Source organism: Notolepis coatsorum (genome assembly GCF_963971535.1).
Source record: "Notolepis coatsorum genome assembly, chromosome: 5".
In the NCBI taxonomy this organism is placed as follows: Eukaryota; Metazoa; Chordata; class Actinopteri; order Aulopiformes; family Paralepididae; genus Notolepis; species Notolepis coatsorum.
Genome location: NC_140169.1, coordinates 18,820,016 through 18,846,149, shown reverse-complemented (window position 1 = coordinate 18,846,149; position 26,134 = coordinate 18,820,016). Strand labels below are relative to the sequence as shown.

Genomic DNA, 26,134 nt, shown 5'->3' with positions numbered 1-26,134 from the left:
AATAGTTTTGGACCTATCACAGATCCCTGAGGTACTCCACAGGTGACCTTCCTAAATCCTGACACAGTGTCATTGATTTGCACACATTGCTGTCTGTTTTCCAAGTAGCTCTTTAGCCAAGAGTTAGCTATACCTCGTATCCCATACTTCTCCAGTTTTCTCACTAATATGCTGTGATCTATTGTATCAAAAGCCTTCTGTAGGTCAATATAAATACCAATAGAACACTTGTCATTTTCAACTGCTTTAGTTATTTCTTCTACCATCTCCATCACTGCACATGTAGTATTTCTATTTTTCCTAAACCCATACTAGTGTTCACTCAGTATTTTGTATTTGCCAATGAAAAGATCCAGTTGTTTCACAAATAGTTTCTCTAATATTTTTGAAAATTGAGGAAGTAGGGACACTGGTCTATAATTGTCCATTTGATGTTTATCTCCATTTTTATATATTGGTATTACCTTTGCTGGTTTCATATTATTAGGAAAAACACCTATTTGAAAAGACAGATTGCATATATAGGTCAAAGGTTTTACAATAGACTCAATTACTTCTTTAATAATTACCATATCAATGGAGTTTATATCAGTTGATGTTTTGTTTTTGAATTTACTTACAATATCAATTATATCAAGTTCATTTACCCCACAAAGGAACATAGAACTGATATTATCATTAATAAGATTATTAAACATATCTTTTTTATCATCAGGCACAACAATTTTGCTGGCCAAAGTAGTTCCAACACCCACAAAGTAGTCATTGAAATCTTCAACAATGCTTTTTACATTGTCCACTTTAGCATCTGAGCTATTTAGAAAATAGCTTGGAAATTCAGATTTATAGCCTCTATTTCGAATAATATGATTGATTATTTTCCAGGTCTTTTGTATATTATTTGCACTATCTTCTAACATTTTATTGTAGTATTCCTTCTTCTGTATTCTCATAATGGAAGTCAGTTTGTTTTTATACAGCTTATATTTTTCTTCGCTTTTACTTGTTCTCAGTTGTAAATATTTCTTGTAAAGTAAGTTTTTCTTTTTGCACGCCCTTTGCGTAGCTTTGGTCATCTATGGCTTTCCTTTATATTTATCCTTCACCCAGCTCTTTCTAATAGGACAGTGTTTGTTGTATAGCTCTGTGAACGTCAACAAAAAAGCATCATATGCCTGATTTGGATCGTCAACATACACCTCATCCCAGTTGTAGTTTGTAAGGTCCATCCTTAAGGCCTCCATTCTTTCTGGTGTCCTAATTCTTACAATTTTACAAGAAGGTTCACTTACATCAACTGAACATTTTTCCTTTAAATTATGTAGAATCACAAAAATAGGAAAATGATCACTGATTTTACTTAAGAACAAACCACTTGTTGCTTGGCCATGAACATTCGTAAATATGTTATCAATAAGTGTGGCACTATCTTTAGTTATCCTACTGGGTTTGCTAATAAGGGGCCAGATACCAAAACTAAACATTGCATTACAGAAGTCTGTTGTTAGTTTATGTTCATTACATTTTAAGAGATCAATATTAAAGTCACCACAAACAAAAAAAGATTTTTTATCACATACCTTCTCAAAAATATCACCTATGGTATTCATAAATTGATCAATGCAAGAACCAGGCGTTCTATATATGCAACTCAAAAATATACTCTTAACTTTAGCAGAGTGAATTTCAATTGTCAAACTCTCCATGATATCATTAACAATTGTAGTATCAATAACTCTACATTGAAAATCATTCTGTACATAAAATGCAACACCACCACCTGATGAATTGAAAATGGGGGACCCTGATGTAAACAAGACGAAAGTCTTTCTCTGGTCTGCATCCCCTTAACAATTGTGTGTATTGAGCTGTACTGTATTGTACCCATTCTGCAATCTGTTAATAAAGTTTTCAATCAATCAATCAAAACATGCTTCATCTGAAGCCCATGTGAAATATACTAACATGCTTCATGTGAAGCCCATGTGAAACATACTAACATGCTTCATCTGAAGCCCATGTGAAACATACTAACATGCTTCATCTGGAACTCATTTGTTTAATCCCTGTAGATTATTTTATTTTGATCAATCAAATATTCTTTAGAAAGATGATGCTCTGGGACATAGGCACATACAAACATACACACACACACACACACATGTACACACACACACCACATCATGCTAAGGCTTTACTTTACTGCTTCCAATCGTCTGATGTAATTGACTGATTGCATTGGAAACATCTAGTCTCATCTAGTATTATCAAATGCTTCAACATAGTCTACATTGTTAGTTAAGATAAGATAAAAATCAATTGTCATCACAACGACAATACAACGAAAAGCATCTAACCAGAGTGCAAATGTAACAGTAAAGTGCATTAACAATATACAATGTGCAAGTGATAAAATGTGATATTATACTGAGTAATACATGCTAAACTGACATACTACTACAGTATCATTATGTACAGTGATACAAGGCAGTTGTATGAATGAATGAATGAATGAATGAATTTATTCACACACACACACACACACACACACACACACACGATACATTACATGTAAGTATCCTCATGTGATACAACAAATTGTCTAGAGTACTTTACATAAAACATATACAAATACAATCTCCTCATTCTAAAACAGCAATTGTAATTTCCCCCTCTTTGGTAGATCAAAGGTAGTCCTGTTGTCTTAAAGACCTTGTCCGTGATCCAAAACGTAAACCAATGTGTCAGAGACATGTCATCATGTCTGTCTGTCTGTGGTTGACTGATTGAGCTCTTGATAAGAGGACACTAGACAATGAGTTTTTCATCACTGTATTTTGTGGCTGTAATACAGGTTTGTTTACACTGGTAATGTTTGTAAACGCTGGAGTAAAACAGATCTATAATAAAGTTCTAGATCATGTGTCCAACTACAGGTCAAACTCTTCATCAATGGCTGTGAATATACACATTGATATGGTCAATAAATTATGGATTGGGGCTTTCATTTCTGTTTAGCCTCTATTTCATATGGAGAACAGCCCGTGATAAAGATCTAATCAAGCAGTAAAGTCTACATTCTTACACAAAGCTTACAATCCAGTAGGAGCTAAATGACCCATTCATTTTCTCAAGAGGATTATCACACAGTAATAGCTTTGACCTATACTCCCTATTTATACAAGGAGCATTAGCTACTGAAATCATACACACGCACATCTCTCTCTCTCTCTCTCTCTCTCTCTCTCTCTCTCTCTCTCTCTCTCTCTCTCTGTCTCTCTCTCTCCCTCTGTCTCTCTCTCTGTTTCGCTCTCCCTGTTTCTCTCCCTCTGTTTCTCTCTCTCCCTCTGTTTCTCTCTCTCTGTTTCTCTCTCCCCTCTCCCTCTTTGTTTCTCTCTCCTCTCTCTCTCCCCCCTCTCCCTCTCTCTCTCCTCTCTCTCTTCCCCCCTCCCCTCTCCCTCCGTTTCTCTCTCCCCCCCCCTCTCCCTTTCTGTTTCTCTCTCTCCCCCCTCCCTCTCTGTTTCTCTCTCTCCCCCCCCCTCTCCCTCTCTGTTTCTCTCTCTCCCCTCTCTCTCTCTGTTTCTCTCTCTCAATTCAATTCAAAAGGGCTTTATTGACATAGGAAACATATGTTTACATTGCCAAAGCCAGTGTTAAAACAAACAAAACAAAGCAAAACAATCAAACAGAGATCAGTACAGTACAGATGCAGTGCAGGAATATATGTGTGATTGGCAGTCTTCATGGTGGTTGTAGTCCATTGGATGTCCTTTTTTTGTCACAGCAGCTCACAAATCTTGCTACTGTGTGAAATACAACACTATGCACACCCAGTTTTGCGTTATTTTCCACGTTTTCAAAATCTTTGGGTTTTTTGTGGGAAGCATGTCTCTGATGTCTTGGTATAGTGGGCAGGTTGTTAGGAAGTGTAGCTCGGTTCATATTGTGTGCAGTGGGTCTGTCGTCTTTTGGGAGCCAGGTCTGCCTATGGCGGCCTTTCTCGATGGCTATGCTGTGCTAGCTGAGTCTGTACCTAGTCAAGGATCTCCTTAGTTTTGGATCAGTCACAGTGCTCAGGTATTCTGCCACTGTATACTCTCTGTTTAGCCTCTTAATGTGCAACGATTTGCCCACCGGCACGACATGCCACCTTGGCGACCTCTAGCGGCTCGGGTGTGCATATTTTTTTATACAATATATAGAATTAAAGCCCTATTTGTTGCCTGTCTGTTGCCGTTCAGCGGTTCTCGAGTTACATGCCGATATGTGAGGTGTGCGACAAAGTACACGGCAGACTTTTTCTTTTTTTCGAATACCACTCCAGAGGGTCTAGCTCTGTCAATCATTTGGCGATCTCTAAAATGATTGGACAGGGTTGTAACCAATGAGTGTGGCTTTCCAATGATACCCCACGAGGGGATGAGCGAATGAGGGATCTAGGTGAAAAGTCACGAGCAGGAAGAGAGAAAAAACGCGGAATGCATTGGAGTCAATGAGAGCTTTGTGGGGTTTTCTTTTATTCAGTTTACCAAAATCGCTCATAATCACTCATTTCTAAAAGGATCTTTATGAAATTTGGACATGTACTACAAATGACTTCAGGCTATGGACCCACAGTGTTTCCAGCTCACCAATCTTTTTGGAAATACTATATTTGGATATTGCAACTACTACAGAAAAACGTGAGTAACAAGTTTTTCTACAACTCAAGTTCAGACCTATGTTACTCTATTTCATTAGCACTAAAAGTGATCTTTCTTTATTGAATCAGAAACTTCAGAATGTTATCTTTCAAAAGAGACCAGGCTTATGCATGTGCTATAAGTATAAAGTATAGTATTTTGGTTTGCAAAAAAGGTTAGGGCCAAATTGCATTCCAATTTGCTCTGGTTTTGGGTTGATTCTTTCCAATGTGTCAGATAGTTTTCTTTTTGTTTTCTTATAATTTGGTTTAGTCCAGTGTGGTTTCTGTCTGGTGGCTCTGCTTGTGTTTGTGAGCAGAGTCCCAGAACCAACTGGCTGAGCGGGCATCTCTCTAGGGTCTTTCTGTAGGTGAGGGCTTTGTTATGGAGTGTCTCTGGGTCACTTTGAGTCTCAATTTGGTGTTTGTTCCATTTAGCGAAATCTTGGTTTGCAAGTGGGCCCCAGACCTTGCAACCATACAAGGAAATGGGTTCTATGACGGACTCTAATATTTGAGCCAGATTTGAATTGGAATGTCTAGCTTGATGTTCCTTTTGATAGCATAAAAATCCCTTCTTTCTTTATCTCAGGTCGTTCACAGCTTGATTGAAGTTCTCTGTGGCACTGATGTATAGAGTTTTAGTATAGCCAATTGGAATTTGGAGTCTGTGAATTTGATCATTTAATTTAGGATAACATCCACACCGCAGGCCTTATTGGTTTTAAGTGATTTTATTTTGTCCTGTAGTTCTTGTAGTGTAATTGGGGACTCTAGCTGGTTCTGGTAGTCTTTTATGGTGACTCTAGGCTTTGTAATTTATCTTGTATGTGTTTTTGCTGTTCATTCTTTTGTATTGAGCTAAAGAGATTGGAGAAGTGGTTTACCCATACGTCTCCATTTTGGATGGGTAGATCCTCATGGTGTTGTTTGTTTAGCTTGTTCCAGTTTTCCCAGAAGTTGTTTGTTTTTATGGATGCCTCTATATCCTGTAGCTGGTTTCTAATGTGTTGCCAGTTGGTCCCTTTTTTTCCTGACTGTTTTTATAATGTTTCAATGTTTTGCTGTATTGAAGATGTTCTGGTTGTCTGGGTCTCTGTGTTTTTGGTTTTTGCTGTGGTCTGACAGGGGTGTTAGCGGGCTGACTGTGAACGCTCTGTGAGACACTAGACTGAGGTGAGTGATAAAGTAATCTACTGTACTGACCATCTCCTCTGTACCATGTCTCTTGTAGGACCATGATGTCTGTGTTTGACATTTATGTGATAAAGTCTGGGTTGAAAGATTTATATTCCATTATTACAGTGTTATATTCCAGTGGTTTTGTCCTGGACCACAATTGAGTAGAGCAGTCAGCTCCCAGGGTGGAGATGTGTCAGGTGTGGGGTTGACCTGTACATTTGTGTGGTATGGGGTTTGTGGGGGTGTGTGTATGTGTGGCATACAGGTGATCGGGAGGGGAAAGGGTCGAGCCTGGGGTATCGCTGCCTGTCCATATGTCCGATATGCTATTTGGGGGGGGGGGGGGGGGGCATCGACCTGGCCTGGGGTGCACGGTGGTCTCTGGTTGTAGCACATTGTTTTCTGGGTGCAGTAGGTCTTCTAGGTGTATCTCTTGTGTGAGGTGTTCATCCCTCTGTTGCTCCTGTAGGGTGTGTTGGGTCTGCGGTTGAGTGCAACATCTTTCAGGGTCTTTGCGAAGTTAGGGACTGTTCCTTTGAAGATGGGAACAGTGTCGTACAGGCTGTGCTGGTCCAGGGTGGGGTGGGATGCCAAGTAAAGTAGACGTTTGGCTTCATTGCACAGTCTCTGGAGATTTGTGCATTGATTCTTTGTATGAAGCCGTGGTGGTAATCCCATCTGGGTAGCAGTGCAGAGATGACTACCTTTGCACTGGGGACTGGGGAGTGTCGACGTGGCTTTTTCTATTACTCCCTGGACAGACTTGGCCACGTCTTCTCCTTTCTGCGCTCTCGGGTTATTTGTGCCCGTGTGTATGATGATGTGGCTGGGGGACCCCAAGTTATTTGTGCCCGTGTGTATGATGATGTGGCTGGGGGACCCCAGGTTATTTGTGCCCATGTGTATGATGATGTGGCTGGGGGACCCCAGGTTATTTGTGCCCGTGTGTATGATGATGTGGCTGGGGCACCCCACGTTATTTGTGCCCGTGTGTATGATGATGTGGCTGGGGCACCCCAGGTTATTTGTGCCCGTGTGTATGATGATGTGGCTGGGGCACCCCAGGTTATTTGTGCCCATGTGTATGATGATGTGGCTGGGGGACTCCAGGTTATTTGTGCCTGTGTGTATGATGATGTGGCTGGGGGACCCCAGGTTATTTGTGCCCGTGTGTATGATGATGTGGCTGGGGCACCCCCAGGTGGTGTTCTGTCAGTAGCTCTATAGCCTGTCAGCCTGATTGGTATTCTGGCACTTTAGTTTTCTAACTCTGTGCGTGGTTTGGGAAGTTTCCTTTCTTCTATATATCTCCCGTTTGAGTCCATGAGGAGTACAATTTGTGGACTTTCTTGAGATCTGGTGGGTGCTGTTGGAGGTGGGGTGTCTTGGGTTTGTGGTGCTGCTGGCTGGTTGTCGTCTGGATCTTGTTGTTGTGGTGTCTCCATTCTACATTTCCATTTAGTCATTTAGCTGACGCTTTTATCCAAAGCGACTGTACGGCAAGTTATCAGGAAGGGGCTGTTCGTTGGTCAGCATTCTTGTCTCCTCCAGTTTTCTGGTTAACGTTTTCATCTCATCTTTGAGCTTTTCTATCTCCTGCCTGAGTTGATTGGTCTGTTTTGACACCTCTTCATTGTCTATGAGTTTTTTCAACCTCTTAAAGTCTGCCGTCCCACCGGTGGGACGTTTTGCACTTGCGCACACTTTGCGCTCATCTGCCGGCTCCGGGCTGCATTTTTCGCCAAACAACCAATACATTGTTTGAAAGTTGAATTTGACACCTTTCGATTGTCACCACACTCAACCTATTGCGTACTTTGGGTCTCAAGTTACAAGACGAAAAATCCGGCGAGCGTCATTTGACAAGCCGTTCTGACGAGTGACCACGTCCGGTTGTAAACGGTCCTGAACTGACCAGTCACCGCTGATGGCGAGAATGATTGACCAGCGTTGTAGCCAAGGAGCGTCTTCTCCGAAAGCGATCTCAGACGGACGTTCAGAGTGGGGGAAGGTGACACAAGAAGACGAAGAAGTCTATTGTTTTGACTAGAGCATTGAAATGAATGGCAGCGGACGGCCATTTTGGATAATCATGCCGATCATTGCCAGATGCTTAACACTTTCTCCGCCAATAACGTCATACAACTGGTTTCAAGTTCATGCGAATTCTGCCAGATCACGGCGTACGACGTTATTGTGATCATATTTCATATTTTCGCCATGGTATTCATATTTCACTCACGGAGCCTTGTCTGATGCTGTGGGACTCAGCACAACTCTGCAACGCTTCAATATTGCCACCTGGTGGATGATCGGCGAGTTGCCAAACCGGATATGCCTGTTGCATATCGGTGCGTCTCCTAAATCCGTCCGGCCACTCGCATATCATCCCAGGACTCTAGCCACACACCGTGGATATGGATCGCTGCCATAACTCAATAATCCACATGATTTGGACGTGTATTAGTATTATACAAACCGGAAATGGATCGCCTCGATCCCCATCACATAACTGGGATCTGTTTGCTCCAGTATCAAGTCAAGTCAAGTCAAGTCAAGTCAAGAGTTTTAATCATCGCCCAACGGTAAGAGGAGGCTACCATGAGTTTCAGCGTTTTTGTTTATTATTATCGATGCAAACTGCTCTGATCTATATATCACCCATACTACATAAATCATTTAACGACGATCACGGAATTATAAACGACCCCCCCCCCCCCTCCGTTCAACAGCGCATGATCAGTCATAACGTTTAGGACCATGTACAGTTGACATTTTTTATATAACGTGTATCTGCAACAAATGGCATTTGATAATGTATATATACATTTATGCCTATATCTCACGTTCTAGGAATTACTGCAGAAAAAGATAAAAACATATTTATATTCTAGATGGTATTTTTGTATGAATGTGTGAATGAAAAAGTAAAACGTTCCTACATCCTGAACGATAGATAATCGATGTTGAATGGGCCATAGTGATGTCAATTTAGCAATACAATTTAAAAAGTTATAGCCCTGCAAAGAAGGTAAACATCTCCATAGACTTAGAGTGGTGGCAGTAATCAAACATTGATGGATATAAGCGTGGCAGAGAAAGTGTTAAGAGGTTAACTAAAATATCTGACATGTCAGTATTGTTCAGTTTTTGGTTTATGAAGTAGGCCTCTCTCAGTCCAGTGGTACTTAATTCGTTATAACTCCAACAAAGCACTAGTCTGGGGTGTGTGTAGGGCTGCAAATAATGACTATTTTGGTAGTCGACTAATCTGTCGATTATTTTTTCGATTAGTTGACTAATCGAAAAACAATTATATTTAAAAATATATATATATATATATATTTTTTTTTGCACTACCTATCTTTGTGAAAGTGGCTTCTCAGCTCTGGTCCAGCTGAAGACAGAGCAGAGGAACAGATTGGACATTGAGCATGACCTCAGAGTTGCTTTGAGACTCTTGTCGGGACCAAACAACATCCCCAGTTATCCCATTAGTTCCCCCAAACTTACTGTCGGTCTGTTATGTTAAGCTAAGAAGTCTTCAGCTGGCTGGACTAGAGCTGAGAAGCCACTTTCACAAAGATAGGTAGTGCAAAAAAAATATATATAATATTTAATTTTTTTTATGACTAATCGACGCAACAATATCCCGTCTACGATTTTTCATAATCGACGACGACTAATCGTTGCAGCCCTACTTGAGTGTGACCCTGTGTGTCCTTTGGTTTTGTAGGTCCTTTCAGGTACATATTTGAATACAATATTTTTAGTACAAGTCTTAATTCCAGATTCCCGGATGTGTGGTGTGAAAATTATCAAATTGGTATAATCCTTTTTACATCCTTGTAGAAATATCCAGGTTTATTCCAATTTATTTAAAATGTTTCACCTAAAATCATTTCAGGAGCTCTTTTCAGGAGCTTCAAGAGGGCACGTTCTCTCACCTTGACAACCTGAATGACTCTATCTCTCTCTCTTAGCCCAATATAATCAAATATTAAGAATGTTAAATTGTGCTTTGTGCACCAGACAGGCTAAACCTGTCAACAAATGAAATAAGCAAAATAAAGCTTTACTGTCCAATACCGGTTAAATCTAGTAACCTCCACTAAAAAAATTTGCTTGTGATAAGGGTTTGAATAAGAGGCAGACAAACAGTATTTAGTGAAATTATATATGCTGTATTCAATAATACACAACCACAAGTGCAAACCGGCAATACATAAAACAAAACCAACAGTCCAGATTGTGTGTGCTCCTCAATGTGTGTGTGTGTGTGTGTGTGTGGGAGGGGGGGGTAGCAGGCTGGGGTAGGCTGAAGTGGTGGCTGAGGAGAGCTTGGAGATTTGTAGGAGAAGCTGGGAGAATTATTATTATTTCTTTATATATTTTTTTTAATTTCGAAGCTTCAAATTTAAATCGAATCTCGGCCCCGAAGCTTCGAATTCCAAAAAAATAATTGAAGGTCAGCCCTACAGTTCAGTGAAGAAGTACTGGTGTCCTCTCTTTACACAGGTGATACAGAGACCTCTGATCGGCCATGTTGTCCCACAGGATACATGAGTCCGTCACCGTTTGCTCCAAATCCACTTGCTCTTTGTTTTCTTCGCATTTTTGGTCTCCATATTTACCTTGCTCTCACTCCACTCCTCTCTCCTGCTCTGCTTCCTTGCTCTGCTCCACATGCTCTGCTTCCTTGCTCTGCTTCCTTGCTCTGCTTCCTTGCTCTGCTTCCTTGCTCTGCTCCACTAGCTCTGCTTCCTTGCTCTGCTTCCTTGCTCTGCTCCACTAGCTGAATGAATGAATGAATGAATGAATGAATGAATGAATGAATGAATGAAAACTTTATTTAACAGATTGCAGAATGGGTACAATACAGTACGGCTCAAAACATACAATTGTTAAGGGGATGCAGACCTGAGAAAGACATTTGTCTTGTTTCCATCAGGGTCCCCCCTGATGCTCTGCTTCCTTGCTCTGCTTCCTTGCTCTGCTTCCTTGCTCTGCTCCACTAGCTCTGCTTCCTTGCTCTGCTTCCTTGCTCTGCTTCCTTGCTCTGCTCCACATGCTCTGCTTCCTTGCTCTGCTTCCTTGCTCTGCTCCACATGCTCTGCTTCCTTGCTCTGCTTCCTTGCTCTGCTCCACATGCTCTGCTTCCTTGCTCTGCTCCACATGCTCTGCTTCCTTGCTCTGCTTCCTTGCTCTGCTTCCTTGCTCTGCTTCCTTGCTCTGCTTCCTTGCTCTGCTCCACATGCTCTGCTTCCTTGCTCTGCTTCCTTGCTCTGCTCCACATGCTCTGCTTCCTTGCTCTGCTTCCTTGCTCTGCTTCCTTGCTCTGCTTCCTTGCTCTGCTCCACATGCTCTGCTCCACATGCTCTGCTTCCTTGCTCTGCTCCACACACTGCTCCACATGCTCTGCTTCCTTGCTCTGCTTCCTTGCTCTGCTTCCTTGCTCTGCTTCCTTGCTCTGCTTCCTTGCTCTGCTCCACATGCTCTGCTTCCTTGCTCTGCTTCCTTGCTCTGCTTCCTTGCTCTGCTTCCTTGCTCTGCTCCACATGCTCTGCTTCCTTGCTCTGCTTCCTTGCTCTGCTTCCTTGCTCTGCTTCCTTGCTCTGCTTCCTTGCTCTGCTCCACATGCTCTGCTTCCTTGCTCTGCTCCACATGCTCTGCTTCCTTGCTCTGCTTCCTTGCTCTGCTTCCTTGCTCTGCTCCACATGCTCTGCTTCCTTGCTCTGCTTCCTTGCTCTGCTTCCTTGCTCTGCTTCCTTGCTCTGCTCCACATGCTCTGCTTCCTTGCTCTGCTTCCTTGCTCTGCTCCACATGCTCTGCTTCCTTGCTCTGCTTCCTTGCTCTGCTCCACATGCTCTGCTTCCTTGCTCTGCTTCCTTGCTCTGCTTCCTTGCTCTGCTTCCTTGCTCTGCTCCACATGCTCTGCTTCCTTGCTCTGCTTCCTTGCTCTGCTTCCTTGCTCTGCTTCCTTGCTCTGCTCCACATGCTCTGCTTCCTTGCTCTGCTTCCTTGCTCTGCTTCCTTGCTCTGCTCCACACACTCTGCTCCACTAGCTCTGCTTCACTCTCTGCAATCAACTCAGCTGAGGGCCTATATGGCTATTAGACTGCCTGTCTTAAAGGGGCAGTGCCAATAGGCTACTCTGCTACACATTCTATCTTTCCCTCTCTCTCTCTCTCCCCCCCCTCTATATATATCTATCTATCTATATCTTTCTCTTTCTCCCCCCCCCCTCTCTCTCACTGCCTCAGCACACAATATAACAGCATAATATCATGTACAGTATCAGGTATAAATACCTAAAATGTACTAACCTCATACCCCTCTATAAACCCTCTTTGTCTCTCTCTCCCTCCCTCCCTCTCTGCCCCCCTCTCTATCTGTCTATCTCTCTCTCTCTCTCTCTCTCTCTCTCTCTCTCTACCGCTTTCTCTCTCCCTCACTGCCTCAGCACACGCTTTGTAATAATAGAATGATATAATATCATGTATCGGATATAAATAGCTGTAATGTACTAGCATTATACTTATTTCTTTCTCTTCCTCACTCTTTCTCCCCCTATCCCCATCTCTCTCTCTTTCTCTCTCTCTGTCTTTCTCTCTCTCTGTCTCTCTTTCTCTGTGTGTCTCTCTCTCTCTCTCGCTCTGTTTCTCTCCCTCAATTGCTGAACTAGGTGACTCTAGTGTGACAGAGGATCTTTCAGGTTATCTGTCAGACGAGAAATTACTATAATGTACTAACAATATATTTCTCTCTCTCTCTCTCTCTCTCTCTCTCTCTCTCTCTCTCTCTCTCTCTCTCTCTCTCTCTCTCTCTCTCTCTCTCTCTTTCTCTCTCTCTCTCTCTCTAGCTGAACTAGGTGACTACAGTGTGACGGAGCATGTTTCAGGTTATCTGTCAGACTACTGTTTTATCCCCAACCCTCCACAAGATTTCCACAAAGAGGTCACCAAACATCACCAGCAGCACAGGTAAACACACTCTCACGCAGACACACGCACACACACACACACAAACACACACACACACACCTAACCCTAACCCACACACATGCATGCACATACGGTACACACACACAAGTGAACATGCGTCATGCTCAATCATAGTTATGAAAAACAAAAAATAGTTATGATTTGTAATACGTGGTTTGTTTACAAGGTCTGACCTTTCTGCCTCTCTCTTTCTCTCTCTTTCTCTCTCTCTCTCTCTCTCCCCCCCTTATCTCTCTCTCTCTCTCCCTTATCTCTCCCCCTTATCTCTCTCTCTCTCTCTCTCTCTCTCTCTCTCTCTCTCTCTCTCTCTCTCTCTCTCTCTCTCTCTCTCACAGTGGTTTGTCTCCTGCCCAGTCAGAGTTTAATTACCTGAACACAGCACGCACGCTGGATCTCTACGGGGTAGAGCTGCACTATGCAAGGGTAAGGACCTATGTGTGTGTGTGTGTCATTGTTTTTCCTCTCCACATGAAAGGTAAACAATAATGTTTCTGTTCTTGTGGGGACATTGGTTTAAATTCAGGTTAAGGTAAGAGGTAATTGGTTTAGGTTCAGGTTAGGGTAAGATGTAGGGGTGGGGGAACAATACAAATAAATCGAGAATCATGATTCTATCTTCCAAGATTAAAAATGGATTCACAAATTCCACAAAAGTGTCCCCACCCGTTAGCGGCCCCAGTTTTCGCCCTAGGAGGCTGAGATTAGGCATGGAGGTCAAGTGTGTGTGTACTGTGGGTGGGTGTGTGTGTGCGCGTGTGCAAGCATGTGTGGATGCATGCACATACGAGGTCACAGCTATTGCGGTTTCGCGCTTGTTTTCCGTCTTGTGATAATGGTCTCAACCCTCTCCTGACCTTAGAACTATATAAATCGTTAACTCATTAAATCCTACAGATTGCCAAAATTAGCCAAGCAGAAAGACACATAATATACAAGCTTTGTAACACAGCAGTCTAGAATCTAATCTGTGGAACTGCCTACGACGTGTCTAGTAGAGCTGTGAATCTTCACTGGCCTCACGATTCGATTCGATTACGATTCAGCTGTCTTCGATTCTACGTTGCATCTCGATGCAGCTCAATAATATATTACATCCTCAATTTTATAATCTATATTACTGCACATGGCTACTTTTTCATCAATTAGATACAAGCAGTCAGATAAATTTACTTTTATTTAGAAAGTTCTTAAATCAGAATGTCAAAATAAATGTCTTTAGTATAGTGTTGCATGATACAGATACTAGAAAGGTATCTCGATACCCTGATGCTGTATTTTCTATGAGTTGAGTGGATGCATGACCAGAGCACTAGCTATAATAATATATTTGATTTGTAGGGCGCTTTATAGTTGTGGAGCAAATCCCAACCAAAGTGCTACAATGTAAGAGAGAATATATTTTTTATTTTAATAATTCGTTATGTTCTGTCACTGCATCGATGCAGAATCATCCGCATCGCGATGCATCTTAGAATCGGAAATGTCCACACCCCTAGTGTCTAGATAGTCATGACGAGTGTAGTAAGAGGTTAGTGAATGAATATGGAATGTCCTCGCAAGGCGTGAAAATATTGCTGTGTTTGTGTGCGTGTTCCTGCCTGTGTATGTTTGTGCCCATGTGTACATAAATACATCTATAATTGTGTGTCTTCTGGGATTTCTTATTGATGAGTCCAAATCCAGAGGTTGTCAGTGCCCCGTCACTCTACTAGTCTCTACTCTGAATACAGGTCTCTCTCTACGGCCAAATCCTCCCCCCTGACCGACCTTTCCATCACAGTCGAGAAAGAATATGACCGCGTCCCTGACCGCCAAGAACCTTGATGTTGTCCTCGACGACCAGTTGAACTTCTCCGCTCACATCGCAGCGACAACCAGAACCTGCAGATTCCTCCTGAGCAACGTCAGAAGGATCCGCCCCTTCCTGACAAAAGAAGCCACCCAACTCGTCCAATCAACAGTCATCTCCCACCTTGACTACTGCAACGCACTGCTCGCTGGCCTCCCGGCCACTGCCACCAAGCCTCTTCAACTCATTCAGAACACAGCGGCCTGCCTGATCTGAATCCGCTTCAAGGCCCTCGACCTAGCATACCGTGCGGCAAAGGGAACCGCTCCCGCCTACCTCCGGTCAATGGTCTCTAACTACACACCTCAAGACCCCTACGCTCTGCATCTTCCGGCCGCCTCAGACCCACTCCTATCCGAGCTCCGGGAGGGTCATCAAGGAGAAGCCGCCTTTTCTCAGTCCTTGCCCCACAATGGTGGAACGAACTGCCCACCACAGTTAGGACAGCCGAAACCCATCCAATCTTTCGCCGTCGACTAAAGGCTCACTTCTTCAACCATTATCTGAAATTTAAAAAAATGTAATTAAAATCTAACCCTAACTAACCTTACTGTCATGCACTTGTCTTAATATACTAACCTACGCTGTAGCACTCAACTAACAATGAACATTGTTACTCAGCTGATAGAGTTGTGCCCTTCCTGATGACTTGTCGTACAGAACTTGTAAGTCGCTTTGGATAAAAGCGTCAGCTAAATGACTAAATGTAAATGTACTAGTCTGTACTCTGAATACAGGTCTCTCTCTACTAGGCTGTACTCTGAATACAGGTCTCTCTCTACTAGGCTGTACTCTGAATACAGGTCTCTCTCTACTAGGCTGTACTCTGAATACAGGTCTCTCTCTACTAGGCTGTACTCTGAATACAGGTCTCTCTCTACTAGGCTGTACTCTGAATACAGGTCTCTCTCTACTAGGCTGTACTCTGAATACAGGTCTCTCTCTACTAGGCTGTACTCTGAATACAGGTCTCTCTCTACTAGGCTGTACTCTGAATACAGGTCTCTCTCTACTAGTCTGTACTCTGAATACAGGTCTCTCTCTACTAGGCTGTACTCTGAATACAGGTCTCTCTCTACTAGGCTGTACTCTGAATACAGGTCTCTCTCTACTAGGCTGTACTCTGAATACAGGTCTCTCTCTACTAGGCTGTACTCTGAATACAGGTCTCTCTCTACTAGGCTGTACTCTGAATACAGGTCTCTCTCTACTAGGCTGTACTCTGAATACAGGTTTCATATCTGCAGAGATAGTATCTCGTAGCCATTGCTTAACTAAATAACAGACTGGTGTGCTGGATACCTATTCGGATCACCCCCACACACAAACAAGCATGAAGACAAGAAAGATAGGAATAGGGCGCCCCAGTGGCGAACCACATAACGCGCTGAGACGCGGCACGGCCGACCCGGGTTAGATTCCCGGACCCGTCGTTATTTGCCGAATGTCTTCCCCCCACTCTGTCTCCCGTTCCTCCTCTCTCTCTCTCTACTGGACTGCCCAGTAGTAAAAAGCGATAAACACTAAAAAAAAAAGATAGGAATAGACATCTCCTCTTCGTAACACCGCCGGCCCCCAGGGGAGTGAATGAGTTACAGAGGGGTTTGACCGTCTTCATACGGCCGTGTAACAGGTGTGGCCGGGTCTTACCCACGAGTTGTGTGCTGATAAGATGCTCACCAGCTGAGAAGGCTGTTGGAGCTTCTCTTAAAACATACAGACATTTTGTATGTCACTGAGAATCCTAAGGCTCATGAAACACACGTTTACCAAACATGTGACGCGCTCTTATCAAAATAAAAAATTAAAAGGTCGGGTGCCGCAACGGCACATTTCTAGATAAACGTGGATTTATGTCATAATTTCATTATTTTTTTGTGATTTTAAATAAACAAAGTCTTGGCTTTCAGAATATCAAACATTTTGAAGCTTGTAAAGGCCTGGTGACAAGCTAGCAGCTAACACTTAGCTGCTACTCCTTCTCCCTCCCTCCCTATCCCTCTCCCTCCCTCCCTCCTGCTCTATCTTGCTGAGATTAGGAAGGAAAAGCTTCATACAAGGCAGGGATGCCTTTTCATCTGATTTCAAATAAACAAAGTCTTGGCTTTCAGAATATTTAGATCTTATTATCAAATTCGGATGATAAATAAAACATTGACATAAAGGCATGATGACAAGCGGAGAATGGAGCACCAAGGCTGTTTCTCCCCTCCTCCCCTCTCCTTTAGAGAAGAAGTCTTTATTTGTCATGCAGATTTAACACACGCCTGCGATGGGCGACCCACAGGAACACACACACATGCACCGAGTTGCTGATGAAATGTTCTCTGCACCTCCCATCCCGTCGTCCTTCCCCCCAAGGGCAGCCGGGAGCAGACAAGGGCTGCAGCGTGTGCCGCGCCCAGGGACCAATCCAAGTGCTCCTGTCCGTCTTCGTTAGGGACACGAGAGCGTTATCTGTTGTGCATGTTTTTCCATTGGGTTTATCTTATCGGGGGGGAAACCCTTGCGACCACGTGGAGAACATGCAAACTCCACCCAGAAAGGCCCGGGAGATACCCCACCTGGGTAACTGACATCATGGCAACCTGGTCCCCAAGCGGGAATCGAACCCTGAAACTTCTAGCTGTGAGGCGACAGTGTTAACCACTACACCACCGTGCCGCCCAATTCACTACAGGTGTCCCAAAACAGATGAATGAAGTCTGTAACACAGCAGGGTCTTTACAATAGGCTGAACATATTAATATTTTTCTATATTAAGGTAGAACAGGTCACCAGCTTGCCTGGCCGTTCACACTAATACAATTGGCAGTATTAGAGGGTGGGAAAGCTGGCGGGTGGGTCCTGGGCGTTGTGGACAGCGACCCCTACAGTTTGGTCGGGGCGCCTGCTCAGCAAGGGTAGGATCTGGAGAGAGGTAGTGCGGCCTCCCACACGTTACACTCTCCCAGTGAGAATCTGCGCGGCCAGGCTGGCTGCCGGCAGGCTGCACATGCGTCGGAGGAAAGCATGCAACAGTCTCCGGCCTCTCGGACCAACAGTTTCGGGAAAGTGCGCAACAACCAGGAAGGGGGTTGGGAATTGGCATAACGACTAACAGTGGGATTGGAGAAAAATCGGAAAAAGGAGGGGGGAAAAAGATAAAAAAAAAAAAAGGTAGAACAGTATTGTGTGTGTATTTGTGCAAACATGTTTAGATTAATTTGTTTTATGGTTCGTATTCATTTGGATAAATTCCTCAAAACTTTGGAGGCCTTTTTCTCAAAATCGTGGTTTGATGATAGTCATTATAATGAGCCATGTAGAAAGACAATATGTATATCATTAGAAAGCTAAGAATCTCCTCTTCCCAGTGTGTGAAACTGTTTTGGAGTCAATGTGACTGAAAAGTCAGAGGTTAGCTTAAAGCACATCAGGTCATAGAATAAAAGGCCACACACATTACTGTATATAGTTATTATAAATACATTAATTCTTGATTACATAAATACATATTATATACATACATGTTAAGTGTAAATTCATAAAAAATCTATTTCAGTGTCTCTGTGTGTATGTATGTGTGTGTGCAGGGGGGTTCTGTGTGTATGACTGTCTGAGTGCATGCACATTGGTGATTTTCCACAGCAAAGGCCATATGTGTGTGTGTGTGTGTCTGTGACCTCAATCCAGCCCCTCCCCCCTCCTTTACCACAGAAAGCCATTTTCCAGCAGCAGTTTCAGTCTCTACAGCTCTAGTTCTAGTTCTAGTTCATGTTTATCTGCCTCAACATGACAGCAGGGCTCCAGCTTGCACCTATTTGGTCACATTTTGCAACCTATTTTGATAACGACCCAGTGCTACCCGAAATGATAACTAGGCGCACCAGTGCGCCTTGCAAATAAGTCCGCTTATTTTTTTTGCACTGTTTCAATGTGCAGTGAAAACTCCAATGTGTCTAACATGCTTTGCATCCTCGCCATTCCTGTATGCCCACGTCGCAGTAAAAACCTAAACTAACATTAGCTGCTAACGCTAACTAAGCTAAGCTAACTGACGTTAGCTGCTAACGCTAACTAAGCTAACCCTGGAAACGCTCACAGGCACAGCTAGAAAACAGCGGAGTTCCAATAGTGAGAGGGGGGGGGCTCTCTCTCCCTCTACGTTCAATGCTTTTAAGTAGCCAAACGTTACACGATAAAAACTAACTGGATAGTTGATAATAATAAACATTTAACTTCATTAGCTGAAATATGCTAAAATCATTAAGTCGGCTATAAGCCATTCTCCCTTTCTGTGTGTGTGTGTGTCTCCCGGAGACATTATATGTACTGGTGAGTCCCTCTCAACTCTCTAACGGTTCAAGACCGCCATCTGGTGGCCGATCGGCAGATCGCCCAACAGGAAGTGACGCGCCAAACAGGAAGTGCTCACCCATATTTCGTCTGGGCACTCGCGATCGTTAGCAGGACTCTATCTTGACACAGTGAACACCGATCGGTGCAAATAACTCGATAAACAACATGATTTGGACGTATATACTATTATACAACCTGGAAATGGATCGGATATTTCGACATCCCATAATAGAAAAAATTCTGTTCCACGCTCATCTCCCAACGCCGCGAGGAAGGTACGGTGAGTTTCAGCGTTATTTTCTAATGTATTCTATACTAACTGCTCTGATGATCATATCACCCACACTAGATGAATGATATAACGTTGCCCACGGAATTATAAACGACCCCCCGCCCATCCGGTCATTATCAGATCATACGTAGTAACTCCTAGAAGCATCTCCAGTTGAAATTTTTTATCTCGCACAGATTCCTACCAAACTGTATTTGATCATCAATATAATGCATTTATGGCTATAAATCAAGTTCTGGAGAAAGCTGCAGAAAACGATAAAACCATACTTATACTTTAGACCGTATTTTAGTATGAATATGTGAATGAAAAAGTATAATGTTGCTACACCCTGAACAATAGATATAAGACGTTGAATGGGCCATAATAATGTCAATTTAGCAATACAATTTAAAAAGTTATAGCCCTGCAAAGAAGGATGTTAAATAGGGCTGGCGAGGGATGGTAAATTATGAATTTAACCCCGGCGATCAAAGGGTTAAACATAAAAAAATATAATACATAATAAATGTATACATGATCATGCAACATAGAAAAACATATCTAGCCCATGAGGGGTGAACAACCCCTATGATCGCTTATGGTAGCAGAAAGAGGCTACTCCTGTAGCTGTCAGCTGTCTCTCCGCTCTGACACCAGGTGCTCGGGTCATAATTTCAGTCCCCATGAAAAGCCTCGCAGAATACTATTTGATTCCACATATTGATGCGTTTCCTGTGAAAACAGGAAGCTTGGGAGGGATTGTTGTGGATATTAATTGGCATTTATAGTGCAATATGCATTATGGTTGACCCATTAGCTAGCAAGCTAATGTTAGCAACATAGGTTAGCAACATTACGCAACATTAGTAACGTTACCTAGTGAGCTAGCCCCTTTCGTGACTGTGATGCAAGCCCTGCTTGAATACGCAGTCACTGGTTCCCACGTTACTAGCCATGTTAATGTGCACCTCAAGCAGTGCTTAAAAGCGAGCGGTGGGTCCAAAATATATCACATAGACATTTCAAAGGTACTCACCGTTGCATTAGGGTTTCACACACACACACGCGGCAGGGTTTGAAGGCTCGGCGTTGCTAATAAACATTTTAAATAATTTTTATAAACTGGTCAACACTGCATTATTTCCGGCGTTGGGTGCATGATGCGCATGCACTGTGATCACAGCGCAGGCGCACCAGGCAGCCAAATACGGAAATACAGCCGTTTTGAGCAGTGTTGACCAGTTTATAAAAATTATTTAAAATGTTTATTAGCAACGCCGAGCCTTCAAACCCTGCCGCGTGTGTGTGTGTGTGAAACCCTAATGCAACGGTGGGTACCTTTGAAATGTCTATGTGATATATTTTGGACCCACCGCTCGCTTTTAAGCAGTGCTTGAGGTGCACATTAACATGGCTAGTAACGTGGGAACCAGTGACTGCGTATTCAAGCAGGGCTTGCATCACAGTCACGAAAGGGGCTAATCTAGTGAGCTAACATTGAACATTTGTTCAATTTCGTTAAAGAGGCTGAGTGCTAGCTCAGTTACAATGTGCTGTAAAAAGCATTTTATTGGATGCAAAATTAGTATACGCCCCTGTGCGCCTTTAATGATCATCTACTGCTATGCAAACTTTTAACTGGCCTCATGTATATGAGCGTCAGTTTGATTTGATCTTTATTTATCTCCAACATTTTCAAACATAAACACACAAATTTGTAATAACAAAAAATACAACAAATTTTAAAACAAATAAAATAAAATATATCTTCCTAGACATGGAAGCAATAATCAACATAGCTCAAGACAAATAGTTTTGTTCGAGAAGGGACAGAAAGAAGCAAAGCTTATCTGGTACTGCCCCTTCCTTACAATATCATATTAATATGTAATGAGTATCAATATCAAAAAAATAATATACCTATCCACTACAGCAAAAGATAAATAAATAATTACAAAAATACTAGTTCACGTTATTTTCAAGCTACTCTAACGTATACTTGTCCAAGAATTCCTGTTTATATCTGCATTTAAACATTTCAATAGTATTACTTGTTTTTATTGCTACATCAAGGCCATGTGAGTCAGTGATGAAGAAAGGTGACTTTTTGTTTACATACTCTTGACTTTGTCTATTTTATACTTTTTATCTATTTTATCTAGCACACTCTCAGGAGCTCATACAGAAAAAAGCATTTAATGGAAAAATATTCTGTATTTTACTATGACAACTATTAAAGAAGCTTGAAACTTGAAAGGTTTGCAAATCACCCAATTTAAACAGTGTGATCAGCTCTCAATGTAAGTTCGCTGAACAACAGCAGACCACAGGCTCACCAACAACATGCTGCGAGGCCCACGACACATTTGAGCATCCAGAGTCAGCTATTGTTTCTGGCCCCCGGGATGCAGCTTGGGTTTCAGGTCAGAATGACATGGAACCCACATGTCTACAACCAGTAGGGTTATCCTTTAGGCTGCCTTCAGAGAGAGACTGAGAGAGAGAGAGGGACCCTCGTTACACACACGCGCACGCACGCGTGAAATCATCCACGATTCCGCGATCGCGGATTCCATAGGGCCCTACACCTTGCATTGGCGCCTTCGCCGTCGGTGTGTGAATGTGAGTGAATGGGTGAATGTGAGGAACAAGAAGTGCTTTGGATAAAAGCTGCTATATATATATACCATTTTACATGCCAACAATAAAGCAAGGGACAGGATGCAACCACCTCCACTAGATCACATCGATCAGGTCTCTTTACTACTGCTGCAGAGTGTAATCAGAGCCTCTGTTTTAGAAAGAGATGCCTCTACAACTCATATGCAGCTCCCTGCTAGAACCCTCTCCTCTGAACCTTCTCTGAAAACATCACATGATCCACATTTTAACTGTTTTTTTTCTATTCCATCCTGGCTCCTCCCCTTCCTGCGTCTCCCAGGACCAGAGTAACACAGAGATTCTGATCGGGGTGATGTCAGGAGGCATTGTGGTTTACAAGAACAGGGTACGCATCAACTACTTCCCATGGTGAGTGACACGCACGCGCACACACACACACACACAGAGTCACACACACACACACACAGTCACACACACACACACACACACAGAGTCACACACACACACATGCACACACACGCACATGCACACACACAGTTACACATGAACAGGCACATGTTTCTCTTTGTTTGAAGTATAAGCCCGTAGCAACTTGAATTTATTGAACCTTTATTTAAACTGTAGAGTTGACAAAACATTTGTGAGGAGTAGTGGCAGGGAACACACACATATCCAAGGGTGGAAGTTGGGTGGTTGAGGGGTGGAAGTTGAGTGGTTGAGGGGTGGAAGTTGGGGGGTGGAAGTTGAGTGGTTGAGGGGTGGAAGTTGGGGGGTGGAAGTTGAGTGGTTGAGGGGTGGAAGTTGAGGGGTGGAAGTTGAGTGGTTGAGGGGTGGAAGTTGGGTGGTTGAGGGGTGGAAGTTGGGTGGTTGAGGGGTGGTGGTTGAGGGGTGGAAGTTGGGGTGTTGATGTTGGGTGGTTGAGGGGTGGAAGTTGGGTGGAGATTGAGGGGTGGAGCTTGGGTGGTTGAGAGGTGGATCATGGGGTGTTGAGAGGTAGAGCTTGGGTAAATGGGGTGTTGAGAGGTGGAGCATGGGGTGTTGAGAGGTGGAGCTTGGGGTGTTGAGAGGTGGAGCTTGGGGTGTTGAGAGGTGGAGCTTGGGGTGTTGAGAGGTAGAGCTTGGGGTGTTGAGAGGTAGAGCTTGGGGTGTTGAGAGGTGGAGCTTGGGGTGTTGAGAGGTGGAGCTTGGGGTGTTGAGAGGTAGAGCTTGGGGTGTTGAGAGGTAGAGCTTGGGGTGTTGAGAGGTGGAGCTTGGGGTGTTGAGAGGTAGAGCTTGGGGTGTTGAGAGGTAGAGCTTGGGGTGTTGAGAGGTAGAGCTTGGGTAAATGGGGTGTTGAGAGGTGGAGCTTGGGGTGTTGAGAGGTAGAGCTTGGGTAAATGGGGTGTTGAGAGGTGGAGCTTGGGGTGTTGAGAGGTGGAGCATGGGGTGTTGAGAGGTAGAGCATGGGGTGTTGAGAGGTAGAGCATGGGGTGTTGAGAGGTGGAGCTTGGGGTGTTGAGAGGTGGAGCATGGGGTGTTGAGAGGTGGAGCTTGGGGTGTTGAGAGGTGGAGCTTGGGGTGTTGAGAGGTGGAGCATGGGGTGTTGAGAGGTAGAGCATGGGGTGTTGAGAGGTAGAGCTTGGGGTGTTGAGAGGTAGAGCATGGGGTGTTGAGAGGTAGAGCATGGGGTGTTGAGAGGTAGAGCTTGGGGTGTTGAGAGGTAGAGCATGGGGTGTTGAGAGGTGGAGCTTGGGGTGTTGAGAGGTGGAGCATGGGTAAATGGGGTGTTGAGAGGTAGAGCTTGGGGTGTTGAGAGGTGGAGCTTGGGGTGTTGAGAGGTGGAGCATGGGGTGTTGAGAGGTAGAGCATGGGGTGTTGAGAGGTAGAGCATGGGGTGTTGAGAGGTGGAGCTTGGGGTGTTGAGAGGTGGAGCATGGGGTGTTGAGAGGTGGAGCTTGGGGTGTTGAGAGGTGGAGCTTGGGGTGTTGAGAGGTGGAGCATGGGTAAATGGGGTGTTGAGAGGTAGAGCTTGGGTAAATGGGGTGTTGAGAGGTAGAGCTTGGGTTGAGAGGTGGAGGTTGCTCTGTTACTACAGCTGTCTGTCAATTAAGCCTCATTGCGTCTAATGTGATGATGATGATGATGATGATGATGATGGACTGAGCTTGCCTACCATGCTGTGGTGGTTTCATTATTAAAGCTCAGTCTGAAAAATTTGACCTGGGTGGTTCTGAACCAAGTCAAGCACCTCTCTCATCCAATGTTTCCTTTTGGAGATTTGAACCATTGACCCTGTGATTACAAGCTCACTTCTCCCTTTTTTTTTCTTTTTTCTTTTTTTTGTATCTACTTTTTCTCCCCATTTTCTATTTTTCTCCCATCCCAATTTCGTATATTGTCCAATTCTACCCTCCCCTGTCTCGAACGTTGTTAGACCATGCCTCCCACTGGTCGGCTGCAATGTGGACGAAGCCTTGCATCACGTGTCCCCTCCGGTACACGAGGAGGCAGCCGTCGCATCTTTTCACCTGAACAGCGCGATCTCTCAGCGGCGAGGAGTAGCGCGTGGGAGGCTCACGCTGCCCCCGATACTGCCTGATTCTGCTGTACAGGCACACCAACCGACCTGTAGGAGTCGCTGTCCACAACGTCCGATCCCCACCCACCGGCTTTCCCACCCCCTAATACTGCCAATTGTATTAGTATGAACGACCAGCCAAGCCGGAAGCAATGCCGAGAGCACAGCATCTCCTGTGTTAGTGGCGAGCGCCTTGCCCACTGCGCCACTTAGCCGCCCTGGAGCTCACTTCTTTAAGCACCGCTGCTGTAGTGTCTGACCCAGGGCTGGGCCATGTGCCCAAATATCACATCACAATAGTTGTCTTCGTTTTGATGGTATAGTCCAGTATGAGTTAGAGTTATAATGTTATATGACATCTTTTTGTATGTCTATCTAGGGCTGGGCGATATGACCAAAAACGTTATCGCGATAAAATTATAAAATTATTTTCATATAACTCGATATCGATAATTATCGTCGATATAATGTCTGTCAAGTTTAATTAACTTATTATGCCCGGCGCCGATACGCGGGCTGACTTGTTTTGCTGCTGTGAATGTCTCGAGAGTCGAATTGATGTCGTCATCAGTCCGCGCACGTTAGCAGAGCGGAGTATCTCAAGCGGAGTATCTCATGACTCAAAAATGACCCTAAAATACTCTGTTCCGCCCAATTCATTGCAACGACGTCCACCGTATACCCACACTACTATAACAGTTACCCTCAGAATTCAAAACACACACCAACTCGGCAGGTAACCTGTGAAATAGCGGCGTGCAAGCTAATTAGCCATAGCCAGCCTTGTTTACCGAGTCCTACCTCCTTCCGGGTCTCCTTCCTCTATCGGCCATCTCCTTCACCGATTGGTTGTTAGTGCGTGTGCTCATATCCAAGCTTGGAAAATCGATATATCGAAACTTTGCGACCACGTTTCATGTTTATTTCGAGGAAATAATTTATCGCGATAGTTATCGTTATCGTTTTATCGCCCAGCCCTATGTCTATCTACTATGTACAGTATACAGTAGATGACCGTATATGTATAGTAACAAGCCATACCTATGCATGCCATCTCCCTCTCTCTCTCTCTCTCTCTCTCTCTCAAGCTGTGGTTCTTAGAAACCTGCCATACGTCTCTGTCGTTGCTTAAATAATGTGTTCCAGGCGAGGGAGCGACTATCCACCCAAATCCACACGACACCCAGAGATAATCCACTCAAGCATAGGCTGAACACACACACACACACGCGCGCACACAGACACACACACACACGCGCACACAGACACACACACACGCGCACAGCGACCAGCGGCTCTGTTACTGTGTGTGTCCAGTAAGGCTAAATTTAGAGCGCTAACAGTAGTGTCCTCAACAGCTGTCCAACACCATCACTAGAGAAAGAGAGACACAGACAGAGAGAGAGCAGAGGCAGAGAGATATACACATACATAGTCTCTCTCTCTCTCTCTCTCTCTCTCTCTCTTTTATATATATCTCTATCTCTCTTTGTCTCTTTATCTCTATCTCTCTCTCTGACACTATTTCTGTGTTTTATTTTCTTCTTCAGCCCCCTGCTGTGTAGGATGAAAGAGAGAGAGAGAGAGAGAGGGAGAGAGAGAGGGAGAGAGGAGAGAGAGGAGG

The 26,134-nt window shown here is 43.9% G+C and overlaps 1 protein-coding gene across 1 annotated transcript in view; it reads left to right on the top strand.

Moving 5' to 3' along the window:
* ptpn4a (protein tyrosine phosphatase non-receptor type 4a) overlaps positions 1 to 26,134 on the top strand; it is a 331,217-nt gene that overhangs the window by 238,005 nt on the left and 67,078 nt on the right. Inside the window, 3 exon segments of the mRNA XM_084314028.1 lie at positions 12,726 to 12,846; positions 13,203 to 13,290; positions 22,273 to 22,361. Coding sequence (XP_084170154.1) covers positions 12,726 to 12,846; positions 13,203 to 13,290; positions 22,273 to 22,361 — 298 coding nt within the window.